Below are 16,788 nucleotides of genomic sequence, written 5' to 3'. Positions count from 1 at the left end.
CTGATGGGGCATTTGTTCCCATCAGCCTCCCATTGTATGGATAGCGCAGAAACGTGATGTAAGATACGTCGACTCCAGCTACCTAATTAACATAGCTGGACTTGTGTATCTTAATGCGACCTTCTGCTGTAGTGTAGACTAGGTCATAGTGTTGCCAGCTCTTATGATTTTATCATGAGTCTCATGGGATTTGGTATTTTTACTTAAAGCTCCCGTTCCTGGATTCATGAGAATGTACAAAAATGTTATTTTTGTTTAAAAATTAAAGTCAGTTTCTATCTCTCATGGTTGCAGAGAAAAACTTGATGATGCAAACAGTAAGGATACAGCACCAGAAGGAAATGTAAAGACCCTTCCCCCACATTTATTTAAAAAAAAAAAACATTTTTAAGCCAATCTCCTGGTTTTGGACAGACTGAGGGCTTGCCCAGGCCTGCTGACGAGGGACAGGGGAGAGGGTGGGAGGGCAAAGGGGGCAATTGCCCCAGGCCCCAGCGATTCAAAGGGAACCCAGGGCTCCTGGACGCCACTGCTGGTACTGCAGCAGCAGTAGCTGCCAAAGCCTTAGGCCCCTTTACATTGCTGCTGGAGTGCTGCACTGTGCACACTGCATGGCTCTGATGGTGGGGCGGGCCCCCAGGCTGCAATCTGGGTAGCGCTGAGGGCTGGCTGCCCCAGCGCTGCCCCTTTGGCCCAAAGCCCCACCCCTTCTTAGGGCATAGAGCCAGCCTCCCTCCTCCCCCCCACACACACCTTGCCAGAGGTCCCATGGAAGCTTGGGGGGGGTCTCTACATTTCCTTCTGGTGCTGGATTTACAGACACTCTGCTGCAATGGTGCCAGTTCTTTTGCAGTGAGTTAGCCCTTAGAGAAGACACCACCTATTCTGACGGGAGAGCTTCTCCCCTTGGGGTAGTTGATCTACCTCCCGAGAAGCAGTAACTACGTTGACAGGAGAAGCCCTCTCAGCAGCAAAGCACTGTTTACAATGTGGGTTAGAACGGTATAATTGCATTGCTCAGGGGTATGGATTTTCCAGTCTCCTGAACGATGTAGTTATACTGTTATAAGTCGGTAGCGTAGACCAAGCTTAACTCCTGAAATTTAAACAGTTGGGCTCAACAGTATTATTTACTATCAGGTATAATATTTACTCCTGCGAGACTTACTGACATCTGTGGGCTTGCTACGGAGGGCTTGTCTCCACTATACGGTAGACCGACATTGCAGCAATCAATCCATTGGCAGTTGATTTATTGCATCTGCTCAGACGTGATAAATCAACCTCTGAATGTTCTCCTCTCTACCCCAGAACTCCACCAGGGTGAGAATAGTGGGCAGAGTCAATGGGAGAGCCTCAGCCACCAACCTTACTGCATGGAAGACAGTGCAGTAAATAGATCTAAGTACCATGACTTTAGCTATGTGAATAGCGTAGCTGAAGAAATTGCAGATCTTAAATCAATGGGGGAACGTAGTGTAGCCCAGGCCTGTGTTGCCATACACCATTATAACCCAGTGCAAAGTGGCTGTAAAATTCTCCCATTGTGATACGGTTGCATTTTACAGCTGTTTTGCATTCACTTTGCCCTGGTATAAATGACTGCACAACAGACAGGGCCATAGTTAATTGGCCTGGCTATATAGGAATATTCACACATGCACACAAACGAGTACAGTGCTACAAATCACACTTCCGTGAGTGAAATTCCTTTGCATTTTTGGCTTTGCTTTATGTGATAGCACAACAAGGCTGTTGTTAGGCTTTTAGCAGAGCTATTTATACATTGTGCTTCCTACAGAGGGCCTCTTGCTGTCATTTTCTCCAAAGTGTAGTCCGTCTTAAAAAGTAAATACGTAAAAAATAAATTGGAATGAAGTAAAAGAATTTTCTAAGTTGATTCAAACCCCAAATGCTGAAAACACAAAGAACAAAGTGGTGTCAAATCAGTGAACCACTTCTGTTTTACATTCAGTTCAGTTCAAGTCTGTTAATCAGCTTACAAAGGCTCATCTTCATGATTTCAGTCTTGCAGCCCATTGAAGTCTCTGACATTGATTGTATAAAAGTGGTGGAACTGGGACTCTGGTGACTGGTGTTTTAAAAAAATGAAACAATAACAGTCTTCAAAACTCCTCTCTTCCTATCTTTTGACCTACCATAAAGTATGGAAAGGCTCTCAGACTGATGCCTTCCCCTAACACATCTGCACACGTACCTTGGAGCACTCTCCTTCCTCTCACAGGAAATGGAGACCTCCCTAATCTGAGCCACTCCTCTCTCTCTCTCTCTCTCTCTCTCTCTCTCTCTCTCTTCATGTTCAGGTCATCCTATGAAAACCTCAGTGTTCCCTCCACAAGGGAGAGAAGCGGTGAATAGTCATCATTTCCCATTCCAGCCTCAAATGTCAGAGCGGCTTCCTTGGCAGAAAATCTTTCAATAGTCAGTTGCTCTGCAAATCCAGAAACAAGCCCAACATATGCAAGCTGCTAGTCTACAGACCTCCCAGAGAGAGAATCTTTCCTAGAACAGCAACCCGAGGTGCTGTGGTCTAGCATGGTGAAGAAATGTTGAGGATAGTCCTGGGAGATTGCAGCACCATATTAACAACCCTACCAATCCAATGGCTTAAACCCTCTTTGCTATATTTTTCATTTTTTGGACATGAATTTTGAATGGGTCTTGGGTATAGATTCATTGATTTTGAAGGTAGCAGTGACTACTTGATCATTTGTTCTCACTTGAAAAGGGGAACCTGACAGGGGACACAAAAAACTGTTCCCTATGCTGGACTGACCACAACCTCCTTCAGGTTGGTCTCCAGATAAAAATGAAGGCACTAGAATGGATGCGGTCAAGTCCAGAACCCCACCAAAATCCCATAAAATAGAGACTCTGTGGAGTCACTCTGATCACTCATTAAACTCAGCCATTGATGATCCAGCACTAGAATGTTTGCACTCTCTTCATTACTCCCAGAGATCTCAGTGGTTCTCAGAAAGGAAGACGATTCAAGCGTCAGTGGTGGAGATGAGAAGCAAATACAGACAGGCTGCAGTGCAAGCAATTCTTGTGAACTGCCCTCACGCATGAAAAATGCAAAGAACTCCCACCTTTTCTCCAGCTCGGCAGCCACGATGTCACACCGGCTGGAATGTTTCAGACTACGAATTACCTTGTTTAGTGCAGGGTGTCCCGTTTCAGTCCCAGAACTGAGCACTTCCCACGACAAAGAACTATCTGAAGAAAATGACTTTTTGGAACTGCTTCTCCATTCACCAAGAGCCACACAGTGGCTGACAACACAATAACTTGCCTCCCTGAATTAGGTCATTTCACACTAGAGCATTCTAGAGGGGCTAAAGGAAAAACCAAGTCAGCTCCTGAAACTCTGATCCAATCCCTTGTTAGCTGAAGAAAGAGAGCTGGGAGCTCCTGGTGACCTCTATTTTGCTATCTGCATTGGTTCCCTGTTCCATACTAGGTCAGAGTCAGGATGTTGGTCTTCATTTTCATGGGATTTGGTCCCTTTTTGTGGCGGTGCCCTCACCCTGTATGATGACTACATCCACAACAGCTATGTTACCCTAGAATTATGGAACCGCCAGCCACAAGGGTGGAAGTCCATGTGAAGAGGACAATGTTTCTCAAGAGCTGAGACATGCTTCTAGAACTCCCACCTGGAAGAAGCCACACTGGCTAAAAACATCAGTCCCTGGCGAGCAAAACGTAAACCCCACTGTTTTGCTTTAAACTTCCCAGAATAGAATCATATTAAAAGTAAACAAAGTCTGGCCTCTGCTGACTAGCAGGAAGAGAGAGAGAGGAACATCTTCATGTGTGCACTTGTTATTATTTCTAATAACTTCTACGCCCCCATTCTTCCTCCCATACCAGCCCTGATCATCCTGAGGATTAGGCAGGCCAGCACAATACTCCCCTCTGTTGAAGAAAGAAGTTCAGGATTTGGTCCATGATGTCTATTACATGTTTTATTCTAGTGCTATTTTCCCAGTGCTAAGCCCTTTTCTGTCTTTCATATAGTTGTTTACTAGAAGATTTACCCGGCATTGCTCAGGTCCTTAACTCAATTCATTTTTTGTTTTTCTTCATGTATATCATTGCTCGGTGTGGGGCGGGGAATGAGGGGCTCAGCATACAGGTGGCCCAGGGGAGAGGACAGCCCCAGTCCTCTCTCACTGCAGCAACTTGGGGCCAAGTGTGAAGTGCCTGTCCAAGGCCACTGCAGCTCCAGTGGGCACAGCCAGAGGAGGGCACATGTCCCCCGGCTGGGGCAGGTCAGGTTTGTCTGACCCCTGTGCTCCCCAAGCAGAATGAGGAATGCAGCAAACTACGCACTTACCCCTGGAAATGACCACACAAACAGACAAACTCAAACATATAGTATATTTATTTATCTGTAATTTTTGTTACTGTAGTATCTAAGGGTATGTCTAGACTACGTGGCTCCATCTACTAGACATAGGAAAATGAAGCAGTGATTTAAATAATTGCCGCTTCATTTACATCAAAATGGCCACCATGCTGTGCCGATCAGCTGTTTGGTGGCACAGCAGGGCAGTCTGGACGCGTCGCGGTCGACAAGGGAACCCTTTGTCGATCACTCCTGTAAACCTCATTTCACAAGCCACAATGGAGTGGTCAACAAAGGCTTCCGTTGTTGACCGCAGCACCTCCAGACTACCCCGCTGTGTCGCCAAAGAGCTGATCAGCACAGTGCAGCGGCCATTTTGATGTAAATTAAGCAGCGATTATTTAAATCGCCGCTTCATTTTCCTATGTCTAGTAAACTCATCTACATGGCTCTGTCGACGGAGCCATGTAGTCTAGACATGCCCTAAGTTCCCTAGTCATGGACCGGGACTTTACTATGCTAGATGCTTCTACAAACCAAACAAAAAGACAGCTCCTGCTCTCAGAAGTTTATAGGCACAAATTGCAGCATTGCATTGATTTTTCACATCTTGCTATGATTAAAAAATGCATGTGTGTCTGGGTTGTCTCCCAGTATCTGATATTCCAGCTCATCTATTTGTACTTTTGAAGTGTTCCTCAAAAATGAGGGTTTTACTGCTACCACTCAACCCATTTTTATTCACCTCCTTTGTTTGATATTTTTCACTGGCATCACCTTATTAGATTGCTCTCCACTGGCTGTTTCAAAATGGATACTTTCAAAGGACTACAGCTTACATTATGTCCACTTTGTTCTGCAGGGGCTATGCAGTCCTATACATGGTCGCTCACATACACTGTGACAACAGCTGCTGGATCACCTGCTGAAAACCCGCAACAGCTGGCCTGCATGAGAAGTCCTCATGTACCTTCTTCCTCTGTCACACACAGGATACCTGTTTACCCCCACAGAGAGGAACATGGGTAGGTCACTTTCCAGTTTATTTATTTCCATTTTAAAAACTGTTCTGAATGTGCAATAGTATTTTCAAAAGCAGTTGAAATCCAAGGTCTGTTTCCTGATGGAATAGATCGTCACTGAAAATGTGATAATTTATATGGCTATATGGCAGTGGTTCTCAAAGTGTGATCCATGGACCACTAGTGGTCTGCAGCCACCTCCCAGGCGGTCCACGGCTCCTGAACCCCAGAGTCTGCTCCTAAATCTCCCCCTTGGCCAGACACCTGCCCCCACACTGCTCCTCCATCCACAGTTGCTCCTGCACCCTCCTGCCTGGCCACACACTACACCCACCCTTGCTCTTGCTCCCTCCCTCTAGCCAGAAACCCTACTCCTAGCCTGCTTCTGCACCCTACCTGTCACCCAGACCTCACAGCCTCACCACCTCCCGTCCTGATCCTGCACCCCATCCCTAGCACACTCACTGGCAGTCCTGTCTGGCACACTGAACTCCTCATTTTGGTCCTGACCCCAGAGCCTAAGGGGGTCCACAAAATCCATTAACTCCGGAACCCCAGAAAAGTAAATCTGGCCTATAGGAAGCCCTGAACCTTAGTCCTCCCTGTCCCTTTCCCTTACCCCGTGCAGGCTGGAGTGTCAGAGGAGTAAGGTGTCTCAGTTAGGGACCACATCAGTGAGGGTTGGGGGGTTTTGGAGATTTTTGCTTCTCACTTGTGTGGTCCCCGACTGATTTTTCTGTAGATCAGTGGCCCCCAACCCAAAAAAGGTTCCCCATCCCTGCCATAAACAAAAGAAAACATTGAAACCTTTTTGTTGAACATAAATTAATATTTTATTTTATTTAAAATGCAGTTTGATAAACTAACATGAGAAAGTTAAAATGCTTAATCTGTTTAATAATTTAAATTAAACCATTCTCCTCAGCTGCAACACTAGCAAAATGGCTCAGGCATAATTATGTAATTAATAGTGAGTTTCCATTAGTAACTTGTGATCCACAGAAAGATTTGCATTTAGCCAGGTGGTACCTAGGCCAAAAAGTTTGAGAATCACTGCTATACGGTCTCTCACCTATTTCTATTTTTTTTTTAAACCTAATGCTAATCACAAACACAAGGAGACCTGGAAAATCGGTTCTCAAGAGAGAAGAACTAGAGTGATGATCTAATTAAATTTCTTTCTGTTTCTGATTCCTATTATGCTATGCCAATGGCCTAGATATGTCGAGAAAAGCTAACCTCCCTTTACCAAGCTAATCGCTAGTCTCATGAAGTAACAATTTCCAGGATTTGGAAAGAGAGAATTTTTGAACTAGGAGGAGGATCCAACAAAAAAAAGTGTCAATGCCTTTAAGTAATGCTGACCAATAAAAATAATAACCATTGACACAGCACCATGTATTAAAAATCTCAGAGCACTTTACAGACCTTAGCTGAGGCTCACAACACTTCTGATCCAAAGCAATGGCTATGCGGTATATGCCCAACCTCTAGGGCTCTGTTTCAGGCTCAGAATGCTCCTCTGTCCATTCCACAACTAGCCAAACACCATCACAAAATCACCCAGGAAGCAAGCCCAGGCATGGGAGATGTCATTGATAACCTGCACCCCACAAAAGGTGGAGTCTTCTTACTGAATTCCTCAAGTTCTGTCCACAATTGCCATCTGTATGGTGGAAGGTTAGAGAGTCATTGGTGTGTGAAGAGCCAGCACAAGGTCTGTGCACCGTTGAGGGCTCAAGTGCTGCATATGGCTTTGGGATGAATTTCACACAAGCAGATCCTCCATCTGCCAAGATATCTGAATGGCGAGACCCTCTAGAACAATTTCTGCTGGAGCTACTACCAGTCATCACGGAAGATGGACGGCCTCTGGAATGTGAAAGCTTTACAGAGTACTGATGAGGAACACACTTTAAAGGGCTGAAGAGTTTTACACGGATTTTTATTTTACTCTGTAACAGGGCTTGTGACAAAGAGTCAAGTTCAAAGGGACATTTTGAGTCATGCTCAGAAAAACTAAATGTATCTTTTTCTACTTGGGGCCAGTCAGGCAAAATCTTTGTGAGAAAAGCAGATTTCATTACATGAATATTGAGGGGTCATTACTACTTCCCTCTGAATGTGCAGTGGTGACAATAATTGGTAATGTAAGTCTCCAAACCTTCTTGGGAAGATGTTGAGACAGGGACATTCAGCTGTGTTTTAAATAAAGAGGGGATTTATTGGACATTTCTTAACTAGCCTAATTGTATTGGTGGAAATACTGAAAGTAAAGAAGTATTACTTTTTTTGTGGCATTTCTTCCTGTATTGTGTATGTTCTTTCGTACAAAGAGATACTACATCAAATATTTTACTCTTAAAGCCCAGTTAAACCCTCCAAGATGGGAAGAGGTTAGTGAGACTTATTCTGGAGAGGATGTGGAAAAGTTGGAACCCACAAGCCCATACAACTGACATGAGCCAGGATGCAAACATCCTTTAACACAATCAGAAAATATTCTTCCAAAGTACCAAATGAAGAAATTATATTGCATATATCTACGATACCTTCTAGGAGAGAGAGTAGAGAACCAGAAGACAGAAACTGCTTACCTTTCTTCTGTGAGCTGCAAGAGTCACACTAGAACAGCATGGAAAACTTTGTAATTGCCCATCTCTCAGCAGGTCTTGGCAACGCTGCAGTGCCCACCTTTGTCCTGAAACCATCCTTAGTGACATGGTCTGTGTGCCACCAGCCAGACAAGTTCTATAAGCACCTTAGGTACCAGGCCCAAAGGCAGGTTCCAGTTAGACTCAGCTAGCTGCCTCCAATCTCTGTGGTCCACCTAGAGCCATGGGACATATTGCCTCTGTGACCCAATTGCTTCAGCTGCTCTGGAACCTTCCTCATCTGGTGACCTAAATCCCTTCTGAGCAGGAAAAAAAAGAGCAGGAGCTATTTCAACCTTCTTTGCACTGCCCTCTGTCAGCCTGTCACTGCATGGGTGATGAATCAGAACCTCCTAATTACTCAGTCATTCCAGATAGCTGCAGGTGATCTGGTAACAGAGAAGTGCAGACATCAGAGACTGTCTCTCCTGCACTCTCAGTGCCAATCAGTTTCAAATGCACAGGAGACCTAAAGTGGGGCCAGGGGAATAAATTAGGACAAGGAATCTAATGGATGAGACTGTGAGCCTGGAAGCAAATGGTAGAAATTGAGGTGCAGGTAGACCAGGATTGGATCAGCAAGGAGACTGAAATGGTCAGGGAGTCAACAGGGGTAAGAGTGAGGGCTGACCTACATGTAAAACAGCACCACTGCAGCTGTGACACTGCAGTGCTTCAGTATAGGCACTGCCTATACCAAGAGGAAGAATTCTCCCATCAGCATAGGGAATCCACCTCCCTGGAGGGTAGTAGATAGGTCAATGGAAGAACTCTTCTGTCAACCTAGTGCTGTCTACACAGAGATTCTGTTCAGGTTCACTACACCATGCAGGGGAATAGATTTTTCACACTCTGGATTGACATCGTTAAGCTGACCTACTTTCTAGAGCAGACTTGCTGGGCAAGAAGATTGGACCTAGGATGAGATGCCTTAAGAGTGGTGACCGGGACTAGCTAGGTGAGAAGACTATAACAGAGCTCAAAAAAGAACTAGAAAACTTTAAGGGGGAAAGGTCTATCAATGGCTATTAGCCAGGATGCAAAACATGCTCTGAAGTGTCTCTAGCCTCTGTTTGCCAGAAGCTGGGAATGGGCAACAGAGGATGGATTGCTTGATGATGACCTGTTCTGTTCATTCCCTCTGGGGAACCTGGCATTGGCCACTTTCAGAAGATAGGATACTGGGCTAGATGAACCATTGGCCTGTCCCAGTACGGCTGTTCTTATGAAGAATGGGACTGGAATGGGGAGTCAGGGAGGGGAAGACACAGGACTGGGATAGGGTGGGTTGAAGGGGATAGGACAGATGGGGTCAAATTTGTGGGGAAGATGCAGAAGAATGTGTGCTGACTAGAGCACACTTCCCTCCAGAGGCTGGAATGGAAGCCAAGGTGCCCGGGGGCTTGTCTGTATGGCATGGCCAAGTGCATGAGAGGGGTGTTATCTGTGAAGTGTTCTGACTGTGCTGTGTGGACCATGTTGGCACATTTAAAAAATTCCTACTTTCTGTTAACATGACCTAGGGACCTGTTAGAAGGCACCAAAAGGTCTACGTGGGGTAGTTAGAGTGCCACAAGTTAGAACACTTTAAAAATACCCGTCTGTGGGTGAGTAGTAGTTACCTCTGATTTGGTCAACCTAATGTACCCTTGCTACAAACAAGCACCCCATACATAAATGGAAACCTTATTATGTCTAGATTGAGATGAGGTGTGATGTGGAGCTGTCAAATGGTGCTGTTACCATAGAAGTAGGGGTAAACAGTGGCGCCATCACCACATTAAAATGGCTACTTTGAAATATTTTTTTGTATTGTATTCTATTGCATTTGTTTGTTAGTTGAATGACTCTGCGTATTATTTCAAGACAGGAAATTGGATTGCTTTGTGACATCAAAGCTTCACAACAACAATCTAAAGGGTAAAGCAAAATCTAGTAATAAATCTGCACAGGCATCATTGAACTGTAATGGCACTAGGGACCTTTTAAGTTAACATCATTATCATCATCTTGTTCATTATGATCTCAGTCAAGAGTACATGGGTTACTCTGTTTTTGTTGCTTTTGCATATATACGGTTCTGTTAGGGAAAATGGTTCTGACTACAGACACTGGATTGTGCAGCGCCTCCTACTGTTACAGGGACAGATGTTGTCTTGTAGAAGCTCAGATGCCATTGGCCCTTGAAGAACACAAAAAGTAGTTCATTGTCCACATTTGCCCATCCATGTTGTAATGATGATCCAGTATCTAGTTTACCTGTGTGCAAAAGCATTCAAATTGTTATCTCTGCCAATAAGCTCTTTTGACATGCTCTTCAAAACTGTCCTCATGTGGCAGGAATTTGGCCAATGACTTGTCCTTTTTGATGTCTAGACTGAGGCACAGGTAATCTGGACCTCCTTTCTCTCTGGTCATACAACATTGTTACCAACTTCCTTGCTGCAGCAATTGCAGCTTTTCCATCACACTGTCCCAATTGGGCAAGATCTCCAATCAGGTAAGATCCCTTTGTTTTGACAAAGTTAAACAAATTTCCCGCTCCCCATCCCAAATAGGAGTAACACAGATTCATCCTATCAATGCATGTACAGAAAGAAGTATGTTGCAAAATTCAGGAGAGTGTGTCACGAGCTACATGCACAGATATGAAGCACTGTCTTATCTTTTGTGCTAGTAATGGTGCCTGTTTCAATCTGTATGCTGTCTATGTGTTCCATTTATGGAAGGCAGAAAACAGCCAAGAACAAAACCTCCGTATCAAGTGACCTAATTGCCATGGTTCCTTTGACACTATGGCTACGTCTAGACTACAAGCCCCTTTCGAAAGAGAAGCATCTAGACTGCAACCACTTCTTTGGAAAAAGCGAGCTGCTTTTTCAAAAGAGAGCACCCGGGCAGTCTGGACGCTCTCTTTGGAAAAAGCCCTGTTTGCATTCAAGAACGCCTTTTTTCAAAAGAGCACTTTCTCGTAAAATGAGGTTTACTGCGGTCGAAAAAAACACCGTGTTCTTTCGATTTAATTTTGAAAGAACACGGCAGCAGTCTAGACGCAGGGGAAGTTTTTTTTTTTTTTTTAAAGTCCACTTTTTTCGAAAAAACCCTGTAGTCTAGACACACCCTATGGCTACGTCTAGATTGGCAAGTTTTTCCGCAAAAGCAAGTGCTTTTGCGGAAAAACTTGCCAGCTGTCTACACTGGCCACTTGAATTTCCGCAAGAACACTGACTTCCTACTGTCTGAAATCAGTGCTTCTTGCAGAAATACTATGCTGCTCCCGTTGGGCCAAAGCCCTGTTGCGCAAATGCTTTTGTACAAGAGGGCCAGTGTAGACAACGCGGTATTGTTTTGCACAAAAAAGCCCTGATGGCGAAAATAGCGATAGGGGCTTTCTTGCACAAAACCGCATCTAGATTGGCACGGACGTTTTTCCGCAAAAAGTGCTTTTGCAGAAAAGCGTCCGTGCCAATCTAGACGCTCTTTTCTGCAAAAGCTTTTAACGGAAAACTTTTCCGTTAAAAGCATTTGCGGAAAATCATGCCAGTCTAGACGTAGCCTATGAGTCTCAAAAGCTATATTGGCACACATAGCATCCTTGTGTCCACTTTCTCTTAAGTAGTGTTCAAGACTTGGGCTTCTTTAGCATTTCTATTGGTGATGGACTTCACTACCTCACTACTGGAGAAGCCTCCAGCAAGGAGTTTTTGTGTTGCGTGCACTCCTACACTTTCAGGTGCATTTTGAACCGTGTAGTCAGAGAGGAATTTTACAAGCGACTTGTTGGGTGCCATATTTAGGCATTTAGAAACCAGAATAGGCTGCCCACCAACCATCTGGAATTCCTTGCATACAACCTTAGATCCTGTCCGGTGCTGGGTTTTTGCAGTTTTCACAATGTTATTATTGTCATATCTGTCAAACACTTTGCAGAATTAGCTTTGAGAAATCCTAGGACTTGCCTCAAGTTCTCAGCAGCCAGTTCATTGAATGTGTAGAATCTGTATCCAGCCATCATTGTTTGGTAGCCATGACATCTCTAATGTACACTGTGGTTTCTTTGTTAGCTATCTTAGCTCATGGATTCTTTTCATGTAAGCTTCTAGCTTATGCCCTAATTCAACTTTCTTTTTTCTCATTGTTTCATCAGCATGAGAATGGGACACAGATACAGGTCCTATTGGATGACTCAAAACTGTTGCCATCATAACACCATTTCTGCCTTTTGCTAACGATTGGACTCTGTGGAAAACAATTTATGGCCTAAAAGCTTCTGTGATGTTCTTCCCTTGGCAGACTTAAATTTAGTCTTTTTGGTTATTCCAATAAATGTTTTGGAGTCAGTTTTCAGTCTAGGCTGAGGATGCTACATGTCCCAGCAGAATCAAATCCACCTCTTATAACTTTCTCCATTTGTTCTTCATCAACATCTACTGTTGTCAGTAAAGACTCTTGTACATCTAATGCAGTGGTTCTCAACTCGTTTCAGTCCACGGACCTCCAGGCCAATCAAAAAATATTCGTGGACCACCTCCTTTTTGAGACATGATAAAAAAGAGCAGACAACGAACATTTTGGTTTGAAATTTATTTCTTACTAACAGATTTTTGGATTCTCTTCTCACTGACAAGTTTTTCAAAGTTTGGAGTGGTACTTGATAATGCACAATGAATATTGCTTTCCACTACAAGCCGATTCCTCTGTTTAGACTTAACGTGCAACAAACACGAAAATCCAGTTTCACACATATAAGTTGATGCAAATGGCAAAAGAAATCTGACTGCATGTGCTGCCCGATTTGGGTAACACCCAGTCACACTGGCCCAAAATTTCTCTATGGTAGACTGCTGGTACATGTCTTGAGCCGTAAAATCATTTTTCAGATCCAAAAATTCCTCCTGCAGATCCTCGGGAACACTATTAACATCTGTTGTAAATGGATTCCTGATGAAAGATAATCAATCCCTTGTTGTGGCCACCTCTGGAAAGTATCATTGAAATTTGTCTTGTAGCTTCCGTAAATGATCGAGAATTTGCGTCCAAATGGCTTACTTTTCCCCGAGCATGGCATCTACATATGGAAATTGAACCAAATTATTGCCTTCAACTCTTACAATTCAGAGTTCCAATTTGTCAAGAAAAGCCTTGATGATGCTTTGGTGAGAGAACAGATTTGCACCTTTCCCTTGCAGCGGAAGATTCAGTTTGTTCAAGATTCCAGAAATATCGACAAGATATGCAAGTTCTACATTTGACTGCGTCAGCACATTTCGGAATTCCTCTTTCCCTTGAGCTTGCAGAAATAAATCCAACTCTTCTCTCAATTGAAGAGTACGTTCCCTTCTGACAACCACCGTACAGAAGAGTAGAACAGCAACACATCAAAGTCGAAACCCATGTCCAGGCAAAATCTTTTGAACAGCCTGGTGTTCAGAGCCGATGATTTGATGTGATTCACAGCTTTCACCAACCCTGTGAAAACGGCGTTCAGTTGATCAGGCAATGTTTTTGATGCCAAAGTGTCCCTATGAATGAAGCAATAAACTCTGGTTACCACTAGATCATGCTGTTTCACCAGCCTCTGGAAGCCCGATCTTGAGCCCAGCATGGCAGGTGCACCATCAGTAGTGACACCCACAAGATTTACCCAATCCAGACCATGTACTTCAAAGAAATTGTTAACAATTTCCATCACATCCTGAGCCTTTGTGGTGGTATCAAGAGTCTTACAAAAAAGAAACTCGTCTTTGAAGTCTCCCTCAACTATGTATCATGTGAACACCAATAGCTGAAGGCACAATGCGACGTCAGTCAAGTCATCCAATTGTATGGCAAACAATGGAGACTTCTTTATTTCATCCACAACTGATGTTCTGTGATATTTCGTTTATCTGTCTCGATACTGTGCCATTAGAGACAGATATATCATTCAGCTTCCTTGCTGCTTCCTTGCCAAGAACAAGCCGAACCATCTCTTTTGCACAGGGGAGCACAAGTTGCTCTACAATGGTATGAGGCTTCTTGGCCTGTGCAACTTTGTATGCAACAATGTAGGAATCGCGCACTGCATTGCTTGTCTTATTGTAGAATGCACTTGTTAAGTCAAGGCGCTGCCGTTTCAGACCTGATAACCGCCACTCAAAATAATCTTCATCCTTTTGCAACAAGTAGGGGTGACGCTTTTTGAGATGGAGTTTCAGCTTAGCCAGCTTCATTGGGTCACTCCCCAAGACTTTGAAACAAATAACATATTGTGGCAAATCCACACCTTCTTTTTCTTGACAAGTGAAGCCGAATTTGATGTAGTCCTCCAAATACTTGCACTTGACATTTCTTCCTGTCGTTGCCATTATAAACAAACTACACAACACCTGTAAAACAGCACATGTAGCACAGGACGAATGACACAGCAACCTCTCAGCATGACGGCGGCAGCTACACTAATGCCCAGAGCCTCAGACGGAAGTTACTGGCAACACAGCACGGTTGTGTCCTAGGTGACACTATGGATAATGCACCACGTGCTTGTGAACACAACGTAAAACAGCCTAACGGTGGCGCCTGCTCACACCATGTGACTTTGGACAATGTTCCTGTGAACCACTGAAAAAGTCACCATGAACTATCAGTGGTCCATGGACCACAGTTGAGAACCACAGATCTAATGGTACATGCAATCTAATAGGTATGTTGATAAGCCCCTCTGGATGTGAATCAGGGTCAAATGGTTTTGTCACATTATTGATGACATGGTTGGTAAGAACTGTAACATAAACTTCATCTCTCTTCAGTTTACAAGTAAGGACTTATTTTGTGTACTTTGTTTTCACTTACTTCTCTTGTACCTTTTGTTTATTCACTCAGGACATGTCTGGTGAGGGTTCATCTGACCAGAGCTGGTTTCTTTCTTCTAAGTCTTATCCCACTACCACCTTTAGAGTCTCTGATGACATTTTTCTCTGTTCCTATGTCACTGCAAATTCCACTGAAAGACCCAGGACTCTGACACACAGCAGATTCCCCAGATTCAGAAGCACTGTGTACTACTCCAGGGAGAATTAGCTTAACAAGATTATAGACTCGTATTTATCTGGCATAGTTGGGCCAGTTTATGGTAAAGGACTATGGAACATTGGCATGCTGTGTGTGTAAGTGAAACTCAATCCTCTCAGTCTGCATGGATATTTAGAAGTAGTATCTCTGTAACTTGGAGAAAAGGTTCCCAGAACTTGAACGTAAGAGATGGGGCACATCCCCATGTCTGAAATTCCTCCAGTAGTGGTAGCAGATGCTGAGTTACAGCCAGGGTTGGCCTTACTATGAGGCAAACTGAGGCAGCCACCGCAGGTACCAGACTGTGGGCGGGAGGCGCCACTAGTTCACACTTTTTGAACAAGGCATTTTAAGTTGTTAGTTCTCCCTTATTGGGGTAGGTAGCAGAGCAGTACCATGAGAGGAGTAGAACAGGAAGAAGGCAGAATTGAGACCTTTCAAAGTTTTGGCCCAAGCGAGGAGGTAGCAGGCAGTCATTTGAGCTCCCTGCCTCAAGTGCCAAAATATTGTGGGCTGGCCCTGGTTACAGCATCATCAAGTTCTTTAATGACATGTTGTAAGAACTCACTGTCTTCAGATTCAACACCTATTGAGTGTCTGTCAGTCAACATTTGTCATACCAGTGAGGGGCAATCTAGGCTAGTGAATCCAGGCCACAAGATTGTTGTAACCAAGATGGTCTCCCAGGTAGTTTTGCTAACTGTGCTTGCATATCTAGAATTTGTGGAGTGTGCTGATTGAACCGTAGCAGCACTTTGATTGGTTGCAGAGGGAGCAGCTGGCTCTCACAGTCAGTGTTGTGTGTAATTAGCATGCACCTCACTTCACATACCCTTGATTTAAGTGCATGTCACTTTTGTAATACTGGTAGAAAAAAACTATGCAGATAAACAAGCCAATTCTGGCAATCCTGTGAGAGGACAATGGTAAACAAAATGTCTCATTGGCCACACAGGGTATGTCTACACTACCCCGTTAGTTCAAACTAGCGGGAGTAATGTAGTCATCCGCAGTTGCAAATGAAGCCCGGGATTTGAATTTCCCGGGCTTCATTTGCATGAAGCCGGCCGGCGCCATTTTTAAATGCCGGCTAGTTCGGACCCCGTGCCACACGGCTACATGAAGCCTAATCCGAACTAGCTAGTCCGTGCCACGCTTAGCCACGTGGCACAGGGTCCGAACTAGCCGGCATTTAAAAATGGCGCCGGCCGGCTTCATGCAAATGAAGCCTGGGAAATTCAAATCCCGGGCTTCATTTGCAACTGCGGATGACTACATTACCCCCACTAGTTCGAACTAGCGGGGTAGTGTAGACATACCCACAGAGAACCTCAGAGTGGTTCTTGGGCTGCAGGTTGCCCACCACTGTGCCAGAGATGCTGGAACCATGTGAGTACCTCCTCCCTGGACATACCTCCACTCAGGGCCTGAAATGATAGTGTATGTCTAGACTGCATCCCTCTGTCGGCAGAGAGATGCAGATTAGGCAGGTTGATATCCTGAGCCTAATTTGCATAAAAATGGCCGCCGCGTTTTGCCGATTCAGCACGTTGATGGCAAAAAGCAGCAATCTAGAGGGGGATCTGTTGAGAAAGAAAGCCTTTTTCAACAGATCCCTTATGCCTCCTGCAAGAAGGTTTACAGGATCTGTCGAAAAAGGCTTTCTTTCTCGACAGATCCCCCTCTA

The 16,788-nt window shown here is 44.4% G+C and overlaps 1 protein-coding gene across 2 annotated transcripts in view; it reads left to right on the top strand.

Annotated features, from left to right (window-relative positions):
• Positions 1-16,788, top strand: part of RFX4 (regulatory factor X4) — a 152,162-nt gene that overhangs the window by 114,649 nt on the left and 20,725 nt on the right. For both annotated transcript variants that reach the window (XM_006137986.4, XM_006137987.4), the window contains exon 16: positions 5,238-5,400. In XM_006137986.4, coding sequence (XP_006138048.1) covers positions 5,238-5,400 — 163 coding nt within the window. The remainder of the gene's footprint in view (positions 1-5,237; positions 5,401-16,788) is intronic.

This window comes from Pelodiscus sinensis, chromosome 1, assembly GCF_052426305.1.
Source record: "Pelodiscus sinensis isolate ZL-2025 chromosome 1, ASM5242630v1, whole genome shotgun sequence".
NCBI classification, from domain to species: Eukaryota; Metazoa; Chordata; order Testudines; family Trionychidae; genus Pelodiscus; species Pelodiscus sinensis.
Note: the sequence above shows the minus strand (reverse complement) of the source record. Positions and strands in the feature narration are given on the sequence as shown.